The sequence below is a fragment of the Meles meles genome, chromosome 18, assembly GCF_922984935.1.
Source record: "Meles meles chromosome 18, mMelMel3.1 paternal haplotype, whole genome shotgun sequence".
Taxonomy (NCBI): Eukaryota; Metazoa; Chordata; class Mammalia; order Carnivora; family Mustelidae; genus Meles; species Meles meles.
In genome coordinates, this window is record NC_060083.1 from 9,472,160 (window position 1) to 9,489,673 (window position 17,514).

The following is a 17,514-nucleotide window of genomic DNA, read 5'->3' on the forward strand; positions in this document are numbered from 1 at the left end:
GGGGTCGCGCCGGGGAGCGAGCCGGGAGGGCGGGGAGATCCCGGGGCTAGGCAGGGGCGCGAGGGGGGTGGGAGCCGTATATTCTCTTTTATTGAAGTCTGAGCGGGTCTGGAGCAGAAAGGAGAGCCCAGGGGAGTGAAGGCAGGCCGGCGTGGGGCGCACGATTTACCCAAGGCTCCGCGGACCCTCGTTCCAGTTCGGAGGGGCTCGGAGGGGCGCGCCGAGCCGGGGGAGGGGCGAGCAGGAAGGGCAGAACCTGGCGCCCGAGCAGTAACGTGGCCGCAAAGGGTACCCCTGCGGACGGCCGCAAAATAACACTCCCCGAGACAGTGCTGGGAACGGGGGCCCCGTCGCTGGGGAGAGCAGTGGGGGCGAGGCTCTCGGCGGAGCGAGGAGGCAGCGGGTGGCACAGAGGGGTTGTGGCACGGGGAACCGCGAGTCCGCGGGCGGAGGGAGGCTTCGCGGATGGTGCCGGCGCGGGTCGGTTCTCCGGAGCGGCCGCTAGGTGGGGGTGCTGTGCTGGAAGCGGTCCAGCGGGCCCCGCGGGAATGTGGGGCTGCACGGCGGACAAAAGCACGGTATCACACCTCTTTAATATCCACGGAATCAAAGTCTAGGGGGTGGGGGTGGGACGGGAAGAGGAGGGGGCGGAGATCGGTGACCGTCAAACCCAGAAGAGGCCGCTGCTCCTCTTCCCTCTCGGCGGTCTCCAGTTCGCGCCCACCGTCCTCTTCCGAACTCAAAACCACCGTCCGTATCGTAATCACAGTTTCACAAGCCCCAGGAAGGTTCCGTGCGGAGAGAGGCTGAGCTTCGCCCTTCCCCGGGGTATTGTGACACTCAGAGCATCCCCTTGGTGCAGATGGAAGACACCTGAGACACGGGAGAGGATTCACACTCGTGGAGCGCCGTTCGCAGACTCCCCGCGCCTTCCCTCCCTCCTCCAGCTCGGCCTTCCTCCTCCTTCCTGGCCTGCATCCCTCCCCCAGATCCACCTGTCCGCCCAGGCTTCCGCACGTCCCCGCCCCTCCCCAGGGGTCAGAGACAACCCTGCTCTTCTCACACGCGCCCTGGCTGCCCTCGGGGCTCTCACCTGCGCTGTAGCAGCTGTTGTAGGCCCAGTCTGGGTTGGAGGGCATGCTTCGGACGCAGCGGAAGAGAGTCTCCTGCCTTCCCTGGCCCTCCCGAGACACCACCTGACCCATGGTGAAAGTCACATCATGGAACAGGACCTGGCCAGGAATGAAGGAGAAGCTGAAGGAAGTGAGAAAGCCTGGCTCAGGGCTGGGAGGCCTCCGGAGCCCGGACGAGGGAGCCAAGGAAGGAAGGAGGGTCTCTGAAGTTTGGTACGAACAGCGGCGTTGGGAACGTTCAGTACCAGGGCATCCAACCCCCCACCCCCACCCCCGGAGAACAGACCTCTCAGCCCCCAGACGAGGCTTGGGGTATCTGTGGGATTACCTGACTGTACAGCAGATAAACTCCAGCGTCCCGGACTCGCACAACATATCCTTGGGCCTCCAGACCTCTCCCACGCTTAAGGGCCGGTTGCCACATCACCTCGGTCACGTCAGAGTCCTCTGGAGGTGAGGAGTGTGGCCGTCAGGACTTCTGGGCATTCTCCGAGACTTTTCACCTCCGAAGTCTCTTGGGCCCGGCTGCCAGCCCCAAAGCTCCCTGACCTTGGCCCTCCCCCGGAGCCATTATTTAAAGTTAGTGCTCACCTTTGGAGGTGATGTTGATGGGGACCAGGTGCAGAACGGAGTGCTTCCCTGCGGAGAGAAGGAGGAGAGCTAAGCCGTGCCCACCTGTCCCTTCCCCTCTCGCCTTGGCTCCAGATCCCCCTGCGGTTTGATCTCCCCCACCCCTGCCGCACCCCACCCCGGAGGCCTCCTCACTCTGCTGATTATGCTTATGCCTGAGCGCTGCTCTCTTTCTCCGGGATCTCTCCCCATTCTCCCAGGCTTCCAGGGCGTTGGGGCTCTGCTCGTGGAAAGAGGGTCAGGGTTAGGCTAAGAAGCGAGGGTCCCGCGACAGCTTTTCCTGCCACGCTCCCCCCACCACCACCGACCGTGTCCCAGGGGGGCCACACGTCACTCATACACTTTTCCCCAGCGACCTGAGTCTTGGTGCTGGCTGTCCTCCAGGATCTGGTAGGCGCGAGAAGCATTAATCTTTAACAATTTCCTTTCCTGGAATGGCTGCTCCCTTGACCTCCAAACCTGGGACCCTCTCCTGCACCTCCTCAAAACTTTACAGACCGCGGGGCTAGACCCAGGAGGCCCCGAGCTGGCCCTGGCACCCATCCTCTTCTCTCCCCCCACCCCCCGCCCTCCCCTCACTCACCTGCTCCCGGAGGCTCGGCCACGGATGCCCCTCCTCCTTCTCGGAAGGCCCTCCGGCCCTCTGCAGCCGCGCCACCTCTCTCCTTAGACTTTGCAGCTCTGTTTGTTGGGTCAGCAGAGCCACGGCACAAGCCACGGCCCCCAGAGCTGCCCCCCAACTCAACCAGAGGGCGACTGAGAGTGCTGGCTCTCGGGCCGGGCCCCCCATGTCTCCCGGGGGCCCTTTGGGGGCTAGCAAGGAAGGAGACGAGGCTGGCATGAGCCGGGGGACCCCGCCGGAGGCTGCGGCCTCGGGAGTGGGGTGGCGGGGAGGTGGTGGGGAGGGTGGGGGTACAGAGGGGAAGAAGAGTGTTACGCAAGGGAGGAATAAAAAGGAACTTGAGAATGAAAAAAGGAGGAGGAGAGCCAGCAAGGGGCACTGTTGGCGCTCCTGGAAACCCGCCGTGGGGCCGGTGGTGTCTCGAGACGCCCCCTCCGGACGGACACACACACACACACACACACACACACACCCTCCTCCGGCCTCGGGAAAACTTGGTGCCAGTCTCTCTAGGAAGGACAGGACTGCCAGTGACACCCAGGAGGAGCGGCCGAGCACAGGAACCCTGGGACGGCCCCAGAAGTGGGGGAGGGAAGGGTGCTGGCTCCAGGCCATGGTGCCCCAGGAGCAGGGATGGAGGGGCAAGCTGGGCAGCCTCGGGGGTCTGGGGTGAGGGGGTGAAGACCCTCCAGGTCGGCCACAGGGGGGACCTCTGGGAATGACTGGAGGTGGAAAAGGAGGGGCAAGGGGTAGATGGGAAGGAGAACCAGGGTCGCGGAAGCAAGACACTGGCTGAGTTCTGGGGTTAAGGCCAGGCCGGGTGTGTTGGAATGAAGCCGGCACTACTCCCTGCGCTGAACTTGGCAGGGAGAACTTCCTGTTTCCCGAGAAGAGCTCTTACATAAGGGGCCTGGTCAGAGAGAGAGGGACACAGCCCCAAGCACCCTACCACTGTCAGATTCCTTCCCTGGACCCAGGGGCCCGGGCTCGCACGTTCCCGGGCCCCAGCGTCCGGCTTCCTGCCCCTGAGCTCCCCGTCGGGCCTGCTCCCACCCCACATCCCCGCCGGGGCTTGCGCCAGCACCTGCTGAACGTCCCGAGGCTGCCAAGAGGAAGGGCCCTGCTCCTCCCAGCCGGGGAGTACCCGCAGGAGGAAGCCGGCCTCCTAGGTAAATGAGGCAGCTGCTGCTGGACCTTGGGCAGACATTGATTTTTTTTCCTGGCACTTTGCCTTTCCACTCTCTGCTCATGCCTCAGGGGTCAGAAGCAGGCGGGTCCCCACTCCCCAGCCCGTACGTTGCCCCAGCACGCCAGCCGTCCCGCACCCCACTCCGGGATGCCCGCACCCCCTTCCCGGGGCCCTCCACTAACCCCGAGAAACGCCCCCTAAGGCCCAAGGAAGAGAGAGACCGTGGTTTATTGTCTTTAATATCCGCTTAGGCACATTTTGTCACAATAATAATAAAAATAATATCTGTTTTTAAAAATCCACAGGGAGTTATCAGGGAAGGAGCTTGTCTTGCTCTCAGCCCTCGCGTTTGCGAACCCCTGGCCTAGTCCCCGGGCTCCCTCCTGTCCAGCCGTGATTAGTGCCCAAAGTGGGGGGGGGGGGGTTGGGGACCCATCCTCACCCAGAGTAGAGTAGACACAGTGTCCTGGGGCGGCTGTGGCCAGGGCAGGGAGTCAGGAGACACATGGGGGTGTCGAATGACCAGGGATTCAGGAGCTAGTGAGGTTGGGGGGCTGTCAGAGGAGAAGGGGATTCTCTACGTGGGGCGGAAATGAAATGAGCAAGTCCAAGCTGCCCGCAGAGGGCGGGCAGGTGGGGGGGGGCGGGGGGAGCAGCGGAGGGGGCAGTACGGTGGAGGGGGGGCGCTGAGAGCCACGGTGGGGGCCCCAGCAGGGCCCCTCAGTGCACCTGGAAGAGTCCAAAGTAGGTGAGGAAGGGGGCGGCCTTGAGATGGGCCCAGGGGAGGGTGCGGATCCGCAGGGAGGACCCTGGCCGCAGGGGCAGCAGCCCGGACACCTGGCAGAGGCGGAGCTGGGGCCCCAGGGAGCTGGCGGCCGTGGCCGAGAACTCCTCCAGGCAGCGCAGGGCCAGCGCGTCATCCACCAGCAAGTCCAGCTTCAGGTAGACCGCCTTCCCCTCGTCGAAGTGCACCTGCCGGCGGGCGCAGGTGGCAGAGTCCAGGCCCCCGCTGGCCAAGGCTCGGTTTCCTGCAAGCCCCGGCGACCCAGGGAGCCCGTTGGCCCTGGCCCTGACCCACCGCCTCCTCTGGCCCCCGGTCCCTGCTGCGCCGCGGCCGCGCGTGGGCCTTACCTGGCAGTACAGGTAATACAGCCCGGCCCGCACCACGAGGAACTCCCCGCTCTGGCGGTCATAGCGCAGCGGGTTGGAGCTGTTGATTCTGGCCTCCTCCCAGCCGCTCACCGTCCCGTCCACACCTGCGGGGGGTGATCGGAGATCAGGACTTCCTCACGCTCCCCAGACACCCGGTGAGGACCGAAGACTTGGGCCCCCCCCCCCCGGTTACCCAGGAGACGCAGAGCTGGCGCGAGGCCGGGGAGCCCGTGGTCCATGTTGACCCGTGTCTGCGACCAGGGCGGCGAGGAGCAAGGTGTCACCCGCCACGGCCGGGGACAAGAGTCAGATGGAAGAAGTGCCAGGGGCTTTGATATTTTGTGCCTCTGCTGTCCGCCTCTTTTTAAGAATGTCCGCATACCGTCCTCGAATCAGACGGGGCTGGGATTACGAGCATTAAATATAAAAAAATGGTCCCCAAATGTCTGCTGAGCGACGCACAGACAAGGAAACGGTGGGAGAGCCCCACACTGGGATATTATGCAGCCATAAAAGAGAAAACTGCTCCCCGGTGGGCAAACCGAAAGCATTGTGCTAAGTGAAAGACACCAGTCCCCAAAGGACCACACGTAAGATTCCTAGGAAATTTCCAGATGAATACGTAGAGACAAAGTAGGTCGGTGGGTGCTCAGAACTGGGGGGCGGTGCTGGGAGAAACAGAGGTGCTGGCTAACGGGCACAGGGTGTCTTGCCGTGCTGATGGCTGCAGCTGTGTGAACTAAAGCCTAGACGCCACCGAATGGCACCCTCGAAGCGGGTGGATTGTACGTAAAGTGCAGCTCGATAAAACGGTAGCAAAAAGTAAAGCCATCTAGGGCGCCTGGGTGGCTCAGTGGGTTAAGCCGCTGCCTTCAGCTCAGGTCATGATCTCCGGGTCCTGGGATCGAGTCCCACATCGGGCTCTCCGCTCAGTGGAGAGCCTGCTTCCCTTTCTCTCTGCCTGCCTCTCTTGTGATTTCTCTCTGTCAAATAAATAAATAAAATCTTAAAAAAAAAAAAAAAGTAAAGCCATCTAGAGCTAAGGTCATGGCGAAGACGACAAGCAACAAGACAGTGACCTCAGGTGGCTTCCTGGGTCCCCCTTGGGCCACCTGGGTCTATCACAGGACTCCCACTGTCTTCCTGCCCTCACTCTGCCTGCCCACCCCACCCCTGCAGATACCGAGATCCCAACCCTGCGACAGCCCTTCCCTCCCTGGCCCCCAGCCCTGCCTCCCCCACCCCCCGGCCACCCCCCGGCCACCACCCGCCCCCGGCCACCGTCTCCTTCACACCCGTCCCCGACACTGGCAATCATCCGGGTTATTTACGCAGGTGCAAGTGTGGGGTCCAACCACGGTCTCTTTCACCACTGTGGCGTGGCACGCAGCACCGGGACCCCTGCGAGTGGGCGCCCCGCAAACACTGGTGGGAGGCCAGAGGGAGTCGGCCGACGGGGCCCACGCCCCTGGCTTTTTTCGGGATCCACCGCCGCTCTCCTGGGCAGCTGCCTTCCCCAGCCCTTCCGCACCCCCACCCATCTGAGTCCCCAATTTCTAGTTCCTACAAGTCTGCCACCTGCATTGCAGGGGGGACCCTGTCTCCCTCCTCTGGCCCAGCCCCTGCCACTCCCGCTGGGATTCTTCCGAGCGTCCCTCCTCCGAGCGGACTCCCCCTTGCGCCTTCTTGCTGGCTCCGACAAAGGACCGCACAGTGAGGTTTCTAAAACGCAGATGGCAGCCTGCCTCTGCCTGCCTTGACCTCAGAATGACTTCCAGACTCGCTCTGTGGCCTGGCTCCCTGTTCTCCAAGCTCATGGCCCATGCTGTCCGCGAGCACTTGTCTCCAAGCAGAGCTGCTCGCCCTGCTGTCGCCCGGCTCGGGACTCTGGCACCAGTGGGTCCCTCCACCCGGAAGGTCCTTGAGCCCTTGTCCAACTTAGACTCATGCTTCGAGCCCCCCCCGCCCCTTCTCGGGGAAGGAGGCCCTGACTCCACCGTAAAGTTTTCTTCCTCTGGGTCACCGCGCACTTCTGGCTGCTTTCCTTATTGTCCTTGTCACAGCGAACTGTAATTCCCACATGTACAGGCTCGTCTCCTCTCCCAGACGGTCACTGTTTGAGACTAGGTCTGGGTGGCGTTGCCGGCAGGTGCCGAGCCCCGTCCTTGAAACAGCAGGTTCCCAGCACGTGTGTGTTCAGGCCGCGGAGGAATGAATGTCCGGGTTACTCAACTCCTCTGGAGGGCAGGAGGGCTGGCCTGGGGTGTGCAGAGCAGGGGGAGAGGAGGGAGGACACTCCCCACCGTGGAAGCGGCTGGAGGAAAGGCTGGTGGAGTCTGAAGGGCATGGTGTGCCCGGGACCACCGTGTCCCTCCATGTCACAACCACGGACCCCAAACGGACATTCGTCACTGCCCGGCAGCCGTCCTGCGCTTCCCCTCGGCCCCTGCTCTGGCACTCATGGAGGCAGCGACTTTGTACCCCTTCTCCTCGCACCTCTGCCCATCTTGCTCATTCTCCGAAGGATCCAGAAGTCATCAGACAAGGGTACCCTCACCTCCCCCTGACCAGAGCCCAAAACGGACCTGTGCTTACATTCTCCACTGACCCTCTTGTGATGCCGGGTGCTGTGTCTCTCCCTTCGTTCTGGAACTCTCCCCTTGCCCCCTTCCTGGACCCTGCCGTACGGGTCCCCCCCACCCACCCCTGCGCCGAGCACGGGCATGTCCACACACAAGCATACTCTGGGGAGTTTCAAATCCTGGACCCACCAAGTATGGTCATGGCCTTGGGCAGGTGAAGTAACTTGTGTCTCTAAAACAGAGCTGATCAGAGTATCTTCCTTTTAGGACCGTTGGGAAGTCTAGATGAATGCGACATTCAGTAAATGTTAGCTAAGATCCCTACTTTTCCTCCATCCACATCTCCCTCCAGCCACCGGCCCACTGTTCCGCTCATCACAGAGAAACTTCTGGAAAGGGCCATCCCTGTCTCCAATTCCTCTTTCCCATTCCTCCTCACCCCAACGACACTGGCTTCTATCCTAACTGCACCACTGAAACAGCCTTGGCCAAGGTCACCAGCTGCCTTTTAAGGTCACCAAACCCCCACGGTCAAATCATGTGACCCGTCAGCAGCATGCGGCGCAGACAGCCACACCCTCGCTGGTGAGACCACATCGTCTCGCAGATCACAGGACACTGTCCTCCCCGGCTTTCTTCCCGTCTCTGCCGGGTTCTCCTCTTCCGCTCTGCTCCGGGATGTCTCGGAGCCCCAGGGCCTCACTCTTGGGGTCCCTCTTCCCCCCAGTGCCTCATCTAACCCTGGAGGTCTGAACAGCATCTGTACGGCCGTGGGTCCTGACCAGCTGACTCTGTCCAGCCGTCTGTCCACGGAGCTCACTCATTTATTATCACTTCTCCACTCGTTCAGTAGATCTGAAATCCCATTCTTAATCCACGTACCTCCCAACCTGTTTCTTCCCTCCATAAATGGCATCATTATGCCCAAGGATGCCCAAGTGACAAATCGAGAAGTCGCTTTTGATTCCTTCCCTTCCCCTGCACATCCAACACGTAAGCAAGCCCGACCTTCCAGCCACACACCGGATCCATCTACTTGGCTCCGTCTCGGCTGCCGGGCCCCCTAGACCAAGCCAGCCTCCCACCTTGCCTCACGGCCTGTCCCACAGAAGGACATTCCAGGTGACCGCACAGTGTGTACAAGACCCAGAAGCAGCACATTGGCTAGGAGGGGGTGTCAGGCCAAGTGCGGACGTGGTACAGAGCGTGCAGGGCAAAAGGGTTGAGACCAGACCCCGGAGAGAATGCAGGCAGGCAGAGAAGCAATGGAATCAGGACAGTGAGTTTGGAGAACCTTAGCTCGACAACATAGGGGGGGACAGAGCAAAGGGATGGGGAAGGGGCTAGAGACCGGGTTTGAGGTTCTGAGGCCATGGTGCTGAGGTGGGAGGTGCGGCGGGGATGCAAAAGGAGCACAGCAGAAACATTCTAAGAAAAATAGTCAGAGTGTGAAGATGCACAGAATCCACGGCGGGGCGTAGGTCTGGAAAGAAGAGGGAAGAATCAGGTATGTTTCCTGCACAAGCATGAGGGCTGGTGGCTGGGTGTGGGGAGCCCTGGGTCCTCCTGCCTGGACCAAGACAGAGAGCAGGTCTGGGAGCTGAGAGAAGCGAGCCCTGCAGATTTTCTCGAACTGGCTTCTGGGGCTCCCAGGCTGAAGGCAGGGAGGGCAGTGGGAAGCGAAAGGTTCTGAGGGGCGGCTGTGCCAGGAGGCCAGTGCTGTGGGGGTCAGGGGAGAGCTCAGGGGTGGGAATGCGGTCTCACCGGCCTGCGCGCCGTCCTGTCCCGGTCGTGGGTGAACTGAAAGGCATGGGAAAGGGCTGTTAGACCTGCCCCGTCCCTCTACCGCCCCGTCTCCCTGGGCACGGCTCACCCATCACCCACCTTCATAGTGCGCGGCCACTGCTCTGCGACCCCGCGTTTTCCGGCCTTTAGGTGCTGAGAATCAAGGGGAGAGAGATGCGGAATATAGCTCGCCCTGATTCTACGGGCTCCGGAGACACTCCCCAGCCCTGCCTTGCTCTCAGAGCCCCGGCATCCTCATTCTTGTCCAGACTCCTGGCCTCAGAGCCTCAGGCTATACCCCCCTCCATAAGGAGACCCACTGCATTGTTTATCACCCAAACTGGGTTGTTTCTGAGAGCAAAACGGTTGCTATTAGTAATCGCAGGGAGATAACCGTCAGGAGCCGGGACAGCCCCACGCAAACCTGGACACAGGCTCACCTGGTCGTCCCATTCACGGGTCTCTTTGCTTCCCGGGGCTCCCGCCTCTGCCTCCCCCACTTTGTCTCCATCAGGACCCTAGGGGTGCTCCTAATCCTGGGCCACCCCCTCCTTCATATCCAGCGTAGGGTGTCAAGAGAGAATCGGTCCAGGGATGGGAGGGGCTTCAGAGAGAAATGATCAGCTGCCGGACTCTGACCTCTACCCCCACCAACACCCCATCTGTGCCTCAGTTTCCCCATCCCCACCATAAGTAAGGAGGATGGTGCTGGCTCTGCCCACTCCATGAGGCTGTTAGGGTGAACAAAAGCATCGAGTGCAGAAGCCACTGGCCACTAGGATTACTCCTAAAGGTGGAAGAAAGGGGCGCTCACCACTTCTGCGAGGCCGAACAAGCCTCTTCAGCAAAGGCCCAGGATCCTGGTTTTCCTCTGTCTGGGGATTCAGTTCCTAGGGGCATTAAGGGCAGGACTGAAGCTGGGTCTTGCGGGAGGCCACGAAGAGACTAAACCGAGACCGACAGGGGGCCCCGGTCGGGAGAGGCACCACCAGCCAGCGGCAGGCACCGGAGTCTTGGGGAGGCCAAGGGGAGGCCGGGTCCTGGGGTCAGGCCCCAGCCTTCACCCCGCGCCCCCAGCGCCCCAGCACACAGACCCGGCACAGACCCTGCGGCGCCCACACCCCGTCGGCGTGCACGGTGGGCACACACTCCGCACGCATCGCCAGCATCCCTCCTCCGCGACAGGCTCCCCCCATCCCATACCCCCACGTCGTCCCCCCAGCCAATAAACACTAAGGACTCAGGTGACACAAACCCCTTTCACGCGGCGGCACCCTCCCCCTCTCCCCGTGTCCCCGCCGCCCGCACGGCGGCGCACACCCCCGCACACACGCAGCTGGCACCGCCAGGGCACACCCCGCGTCCCGGGCTCGCGCACACTCCCCACGCCCCGCCGCGCGCGCCCGGCACCCACGGCCACTCACCGGCGGGTCCGGGTCCTCCTCCGCCACCAGCTCCCCCTGGGAAGGCTCCTGCTGGGAAGGAGGCAGCGTCACCCCGTCCCTCTCCACCTGACATTGCACCCTCCACCCATCTTCCTGGCCCCGTGCCCTCCGCCCACCCGGCCCGGTCCGCCGCGCCGCAGACTCGGCGCCCGGCTGGCCGCGGGAGGGCTGCGCCGCGGGGCCTCACCTGGGCGGGCGGCGGTGCCCGGCTGCCCAGGCTGGCGGCGGCCAGCAGGAGGCCGAAGCAGGCCAGCGCCAGGCCCAGGCCCAGCGCGAGCGGCGCCAGCAGGGCGGTGCCCGGCTCCCCCCGGCGCCCCCTCCGCCTCTGGCTCCGACGGGCGGCCATGGGGGCGGGGGGCTGTGCCTGCCTCGCCGCGCCCCCCCCCACCCCGGGGCCCGGGACCCGCGGGGGCGGGGGCCGGGGCGCCGGCGGGCGGGGCGGGCGGCCGAGGGGGAGGGGCGACGGACGCGCCCGGGCGGGGAGCGCGCGGGAAGCGGGGCGCGGCGGGGGCGCCGAGCCGCGGGCGGCCGAGCGCGCGCGCCGCGCCGACCCCGGGAGGAGGCCCGCGGGGCCCGGGTTGGCGGGAGGGGCCCCGGGCGCGCAGGGCCGGCCGGGCGGCTGGAGCGGGGGACTCCACCCAGCCCCGGTACGGGGGGAGGGGGCGGGGGGAGGGAGAGGCGGCGGGACCCCCGCGCCTCCGACGGGGCCTGTTCCGCCCCCGGGATGACCCGGCAGCCGGGTTCGGGCCGAAGGCCGTTTGGGTTTTCTCGGGGCCCCGGAGGACGGTACTTCCGCGCACGAAACTGGAAAAGAGCCTGAGGACATCATTCACGCGAGTCATGTGCTCGCTCCTTCGGCGGATCGGTTGGGAGTTGCCGAAAACCCCGGCGTCCTGCGCCGGCGAGAGCTCGCCTCTGGGCCGCCCCGGTGAGCGGGGGGCCCCCGCCGCAGCTCTGGAAGCCCGCGGGCCGCTTCTGACACGCAGAGGGCTCCGGCCAGCGCGGCGGGGCCCCGGGGGCCCGGTGCGTGGACTTGCAAAAGCCGGACCCCTTTTGACATGAAAACCCTTGTGTGAGCAGTAAGAGCCTCAGAAAAGCATTTCGCCTGGAACGTTCACTTCCGCACATTTGCAGTGAAAAGTATCAGAAACCCACTGTGTTTCGAGAGTAGTAATTAGCCCTGGTGAAGCGGTGGTTGTGGCTGAGGAAGTTTCTGGAAAGGCTCCTGCCCTCTTCCCGCAGTCTGGCCTGGTTGGTTTCCTTTGCGTTCTGGAATCCGCTCACCACCCGCCCACCTCGCCCCCTGCCCTCAACACTTTTATTCTCCTTACTTGGCACACTCAGACCACCCTCTTCCCCACTTAGTCATTTCGGAGAGTTTTCCAGACCATCTTTTCTCATGAGGATCCGAACCGCCCCTGCTGTCCCCTCTGGTGCCCTCTCTTTCTCAGCGGGCACAATTTGTAATGACATCCGGCTACCATCTCCCCATGGACACTATAAAGGAAAAATGACATATTTCCCGGTTTCTGTTGTCTGTGCCTACAATGTAGATCTGTGAGGATTGGGGGCGCCTGGGTGGCTCAGTTGTTGTCTGCCTTCAGCTCAGGTCATGACCCCGGGGTCCTGGGATCCAGTCCCACATTGGGCTCCCTGCTCAGCAGGACCCTCCTTCTCCCTCTCCCACTGCTTGTGTTCCCTCTCTCGCTGTGCCTCTCTCTGTCAAATAAATAAAATCTTTAAAAAAAAAAAAAATCTGTGAGGATTGTATTCACTATGTTCCTGGCACTTTGTCAGACCCAAAGGTCTTACAACCCTCCTAGGAAGATGGTGGGCAAACCCATGAAATTTACTGAGACGTTGTGAAAGCAGGTCATTCCGAGCTGGGGTAAGAGCCGGGGGTTGATTAGGGCAGGTAAGGGTTACCGTAGAATCATGGAGAATTTACAGAGCAAAGGGAGGGGCTCAAACAGTCTTAAGGTGTAAACTGTCACTTGATAAATACTTCTATTGAAAATCTGATTTTTTAAGTATTTTATAAGCTGATTTTTAAAGTAATCTCTATGCCCAATATGAAGCTCAAAGTCATGACCATGACCAAGAGGTCAAGAGTTGCAAATCTACCCACTGAGCCAGCCAGGCATCCCTGACTGATTGTGGGGTTTGGGTTTTGTTTTTGTTTCTTTAATGAGCTCTATACCCAAGGTGGGGCTTGAACTTAGGACCTTGAGATCAACAGTCCTACAGACAGAGCTAGCTAGGGGCCCGAGAGTCAGCTGATGTTTTCCATCAGAGTTGATGGGTCTTTCAGGAAGTTGCTGGAATAAGCAATGAAGTTAATTGGCAACATTCATCTTCCTGGGCAAGCATCTCTTCCAGTACTAGTCATGCCAATGAAGACAAGTACAGTCATGTTAACAGAGATGTAAGTGTCCCCGGCCGGTGGCTTCAGTTGTCCCCCTGCAACGACTTGATCATAATGGATGTTTAATAAACATCTGTTGGGTGATTGAGCTAAAGGCTCCGAGGGGACAGGGACCACATATGTCTTCTCTTCTGTTCATCCTCAGAGCCTGGCGCGATGTCTAGCGGACGGGGAAGCACTCTAAGTATTTCTGGAATGACTGAACGGGATAAATACTTCATTTGGGATTCTGGCGGATGACATTTGTAACAGGGAGAAGAGGAAGAAGCCCGGGACACTTGGGTGGAAAGCCTGGAGGGAATTCTTATCAGTTTCAGGATCTGTGTAATATCACAGCGCTGATTAAGTTTCTTTGTGCTTTGAGCTTGTGACTTGCCTTTTCATACAAGTGTCTCCGTGGGTTTTTTAATTTATTTTGTATTTTTTTTAAAGATTTTATTTATTTATTTGACAGACAGAGATCACAAGTAGGCAGAGAGGCAGGCAGAGACAGGAAGGGAAGCAGGCTCCCCGCTGAGCAGAGAGCCCCGATGCAGGGCTCGATCCCTGGACTCTGGGATCATGACCCGAGCCGAAGGCAGAGGCTTTAACCCACTGAGCCACCCAGGCACCCCAAGTGTCTCCGTGTTATTCTGGGCTTTCTCGCTATGTGGGGGTTATCGGGGTGCACTCAAATGACCTGAAAAAGGGATGATGCAGGGGCACCCGGCTGGCCCAGTTGGTGGATCATGAGACTCTTGATCTTGGGGTTGCAGGTTCAAGGCCCCGAGTTGGGTGCAGAGATTACTAAAACAGTATAAAAATAAAAAGACAAGCAAATCCTGCCTTTGGGACAGAACCCTGGTACTCAATAAATATTTCCTGGATTTCCACTGAGTTTGACGAGTGAGCTGTTACCACAGCCTCCATCTGTCTGGATGCTGAGCGTGTGCAACAGTTAGAAAGTAAAACAGGCTTTCGGACTCTGGGTCCTTTGTCTCCACACCCGCCTCATGGAAAGGTAGAGAATACAAAAAGAAGCAAAACTGCAAAGACAGTGGGGGTTTGCCAGTGGAGCCTTCCTGCTTAGCCTGCCCAAGAGGGACAGTTTCCCCAATCAGCAGGCAAAGGAAAATGGGGGAGGTGGGAGTGAAATTCTGGAAACGTGTGAAAGTCTGCAAGACAGGCCAACAGCATCTGCGGACGACCCCACTTCCCCTCCTCACCCAGAAGGCATTTCTCTCCTTCGGACAGAGTGGCGGACGGCTTGTCTCCGAAGACTTAGAAGAACCAACTGTCGAGGAAAGTTAAGCCTTGGCAATCCAGAACAAATGTTTTTTTATTCTAGCTTTTGGGGTGATCCACAAGCTGCGAGCTGATCACTAGCCCTCTCCACTCCAAAGGAAGCTCTTAATGATGTGTCTCCTTTTTTTTTTTTTTTAAGATTCCATTTATTTATTTGACAGAGAGAGAGCACAAGCAGAGGGAGCTGGCAGAGGGGGAGGGGAAGCAGACTCCCCGCTGAGCAGGGAGCCTGACATGGGGCTCCATCCCAGGACCCTGAGATCATGACCTGAGCCGAAGGCAGAGGCTTAACCCCCTGAGCTCCCCAGGTCCCCCCAGTGGATGTGTATCCTATCCTAATCCACGAAGAATTCCTAGGCAGGATTTCCAACCAGAGAGAACCCTAGAGGAAAAATAGTATAATTTACATACCAGCAGAGGAAACACAGGATACCTTGGTCTTTCTTTTTTTTTTTTTTTTAATTTTTTTTATTTATTCGCCAGAGAGAGATCACAAGTAGATAGACAGGCAGGCAGAGAGAGAGAGAGGGAAGCAGGCCCCCGCCGAGCAGAGAGCCCGATGCGGGACTCGATCCCAGGACCCCGAGATCATGACCTGAGCCGAAGGCAGCGGCTTAACCCACTGAGCCACCCAGGCGCCCCGACCTTAGTCTTTCTTTATGAAATGTCACCAACGATCACCACGCCCACGAGAACCAAGAGCACGCACAGACCGACAAACAAACAAGAAGATGAGCACAGGAGAAGCCAGAGACACGTGCGTAAGTCATGGATTTCGCTGCCTTGTACTTTGCAGATATTGTGTTTTTTACAGACTCGAGGTGTGCGGCAGCCCTGCACGGAGCCAGTCTGCCGGCACCATTTCCCCAAAGGCGTTTGCTCACTTCATGTCTCTATGTCACATTCTGGTAATTCTCAAAATATTTCAAGCCTTTTCACTATATTTGCATTTACTGTGGCCATCTATGATCAGTGATTATGACTTGCTGAAAGCTCAGATGATAGTTAGCTTTTCTCTTTTTTTTTATAGCCTTTTTTTTTTTTTTTTTTTTTTTTGACTACTCACCTCATCCAGTATGGGGCTCGAGCTCATAGCCTGGAGACCAAGAGTCACATGCGCCATGGACTGAGCCAGCCGGGCGCCCCAGCATTTTTCAAGCTGTATAAGCTGTTCCTTACTAGCTACTGCTCACTTAACAGACTTTGGTGCGGGGGCCTGGGTGGCTCAGTGGGTTAAGCCGCTGCCTTGGGCTCAGGTCATGACCCCAGGGTCCTGGGATCGAGTCCCGCGTCCGGCTCTCTGCTCAGCGGGGAGCCTGCTTGTACCCTGCTCCCTCTCTCTCTCTGCCTGCCTCTCTGCCTACTTGTGATCTCTGTCTGTCAAATAAATAAATAAAATCTTTAAAAAAAAAACAGACTTTGGTGCTATACACATAACTTTTATGTGCACCAGGAAACCCAAAGATTCATTTTACTTGCTTCATGGCGATGCCTGATTTATTGCCCTGGCCTGGAATTAAACCCGCAATGACTCGGAGGTGTACTACAATGCAGCCTACAAAGGGAACCCGTAACATGCTTAGAGATTCAAGAAGACAAAACATCCGTAACACAAGAAGAGTGTTAGATCAGAAATCAGAAATCAGAATACAAGGAACATTTCTCAGTGGCTAAAAACGTGGCTCAGCCCTGGAGTGTGGGACTCTTGATCTGGGAGTTTTAAGTTTGAGCTCCGCCTTGGGTGTAGAGAGGATTTAAAAATAAAATCTTAAGGAGCGCCTGGGTGGCTTAGTCAGTTAAGCATCTGCCTTCGGCTCAGGTCAGGATCCAAGAGTCCTAGGATCAAGTCCCATATTGGGCTTCCCCCGTTTTGGGGGGAGCCTGCTTCTCCCTCTCCCTCTGCCTTTTCCCCCTGCTTGTGCTCTCTATTAAATAAATAAATAAAATCTTAAAAAAAAAAAAAGATACGAATCCCAGAAAATGAATTTGAATAAAATGGAGGGAAGAAAAATATCTTAGAAACAGGCATCATTTCCAGAACTGAAAGGCTTGTCCTCATTCTGGAAAGTTCTACTGTGTGGGCTCAAGATAGTGAATGGCCAAGCAGCTCTTTCTGCCCTCAGGTCCTGTCCCTGTGCTTTAATAAAATCACCCTTTGGGGCGCCTGGGTGGCTCAGTAGGTTAAGCCTCTGCCTTTGGCTCAGGTCATGATCTCAAGGTCCTGGGATCGAGCGGAGAGCTCGCTTCCCCCCTCTCTCTGCCTGCCTCTCTGCCTACTTGTGATCTCTCTCTCTGTCAAATGAATAAATAAAAAAATCTTAAAAAAAAAAAAAACCAAAATGACTAGATTTTTCACCAACCACACTGCATCTTGAAAGATTGAAGGGAGAAATGCCTGCAATTACCAAAGGAGGGCCTCATCCACCTCCATGTTGACCTTGACCTTTCCAGCCGATGGCTTTCTCCTTTCCAGTCCACCTCTTAATCCTGCAAAAGACTTTGCGGCCAAAGCAGCCCTAGGACGGAACTGAAATTACCCCTTCAGCGATAAGGACTGCCTTGAGCCCGCCAGACCCCACCTATGAGTGGTCCCGTGATAGTGATCGAACTTGACCTTCACTGTGGCCTGCACTGCCTGCCCACACACTCCGACCCCAGCCCCACCTCTTCCTCACCTAACCCTACAGGTATTTTCTTTTTTTTTTTTTTTTAATTTTTTTTTTAAGATTTTATTTATTTATCTGACAGATAGAGATCACAAGCAGGGAAAGAGGCAGGCAGAGAGAGAGGAGGAAGCAGGCTCCCTGCCAAGCAGAGAGCCCGATGCGGGGCTCGATCCCAGGACCCTGGGATCATGACCTGAGCGAAAGGCAGAGGCTTTAACCCACTGAGCCACCCAGGCGCCCCTACAGGTATTTTCAAAGCCTTTGGGAGACAGTGTTTGAGACGGGGGTCCCCTGTCTTCCTGTCTTCCTGGTGTCCGGTTCATGGAAATCAAGTCTTTCCTTATTTCCCCACTGCTCGTCTGTCTGCCTTTGGATTTTGTCAGCGGTGAGTGGCCGAGCCTGTTCTGTTGGGAACCCCAGAACCCGGTGTTGACGCACCCCTGATTCTCCATCTCACATCTGTATGGAGCCAAAGGACTGTCAAGTGTAAGGACAGAATAACAGCGCGTGCTGACGTGCAAAATTGGCCTCTCCCCACCCTTGCCTAGGAAACTGCGGCTATGTTCCCCAAATGTGGGAGTACACCAGAGAAAAGGCAACA

The 17,514-nt window shown here is 58.6% G+C and overlaps 2 protein-coding genes across 4 annotated transcripts; both read right to left on the minus strand.

Annotated features, from left to right (window-relative positions):
• Positions 1-574: 574 nt before the first annotated feature.
• TNFSF13 (TNF superfamily member 13) lies at positions 575-3,539 on the minus strand. Of its 2 annotated transcripts, XM_045984645.1 has the most exons (7): positions 3,470-3,539; positions 2,347-2,576; positions 1,899-1,983; positions 1,725-1,772; positions 1,462-1,580; positions 1,094-1,232; positions 575-873 (listed from the first exon to the last, which is right to left on the minus strand). In XM_045984645.1, exons 2-7 carry the CDS (start codon positions 2,551-2,553, stop codon positions 764-766), a joined length of 708 nt encoding a protein of 235 aa, XP_045840601.1. In that variant the 5' UTR covers positions 2,554-2,576; positions 3,470-3,539; the 3' UTR covers positions 575-763. The 2 variants fall into 2 exon arrangements, with proteins under 2 accessions (XP_045840601.1, XP_045840600.1); XM_045984644.1 differs by lacking the exon at positions 3,470-3,539 and having other exon boundaries at positions 2,347-3,453.
• A 256-nt stretch (positions 3,540-3,795) lies between these two features.
• Positions 3,796-10,968, minus strand: TNFSF12 (TNF superfamily member 12). Of its 2 annotated transcripts, none has more exons than XM_045984641.1 (7): positions 10,726-10,968; positions 10,518-10,568; positions 9,908-9,983; positions 9,193-9,246; positions 9,073-9,108; positions 4,706-4,830; positions 3,796-4,546 (listed from the first exon to the last, which is right to left on the minus strand). In XM_045984641.1, exons 1-7 carry the CDS (start codon positions 10,882-10,884, stop codon positions 4,295-4,297), a joined length of 753 nt encoding a protein of 250 aa, XP_045840597.1. In that variant the 5' UTR covers positions 10,885-10,968; the 3' UTR covers positions 3,796-4,294. The 2 variants fall into 2 exon arrangements, with proteins under 2 accessions (XP_045840597.1, XP_045840598.1); XM_045984642.1 differs by having other exon boundaries at positions 10,518-10,565; positions 10,726-10,967.
• Between the last annotated feature and the right edge of the window lie 6,546 nt (positions 10,969-17,514).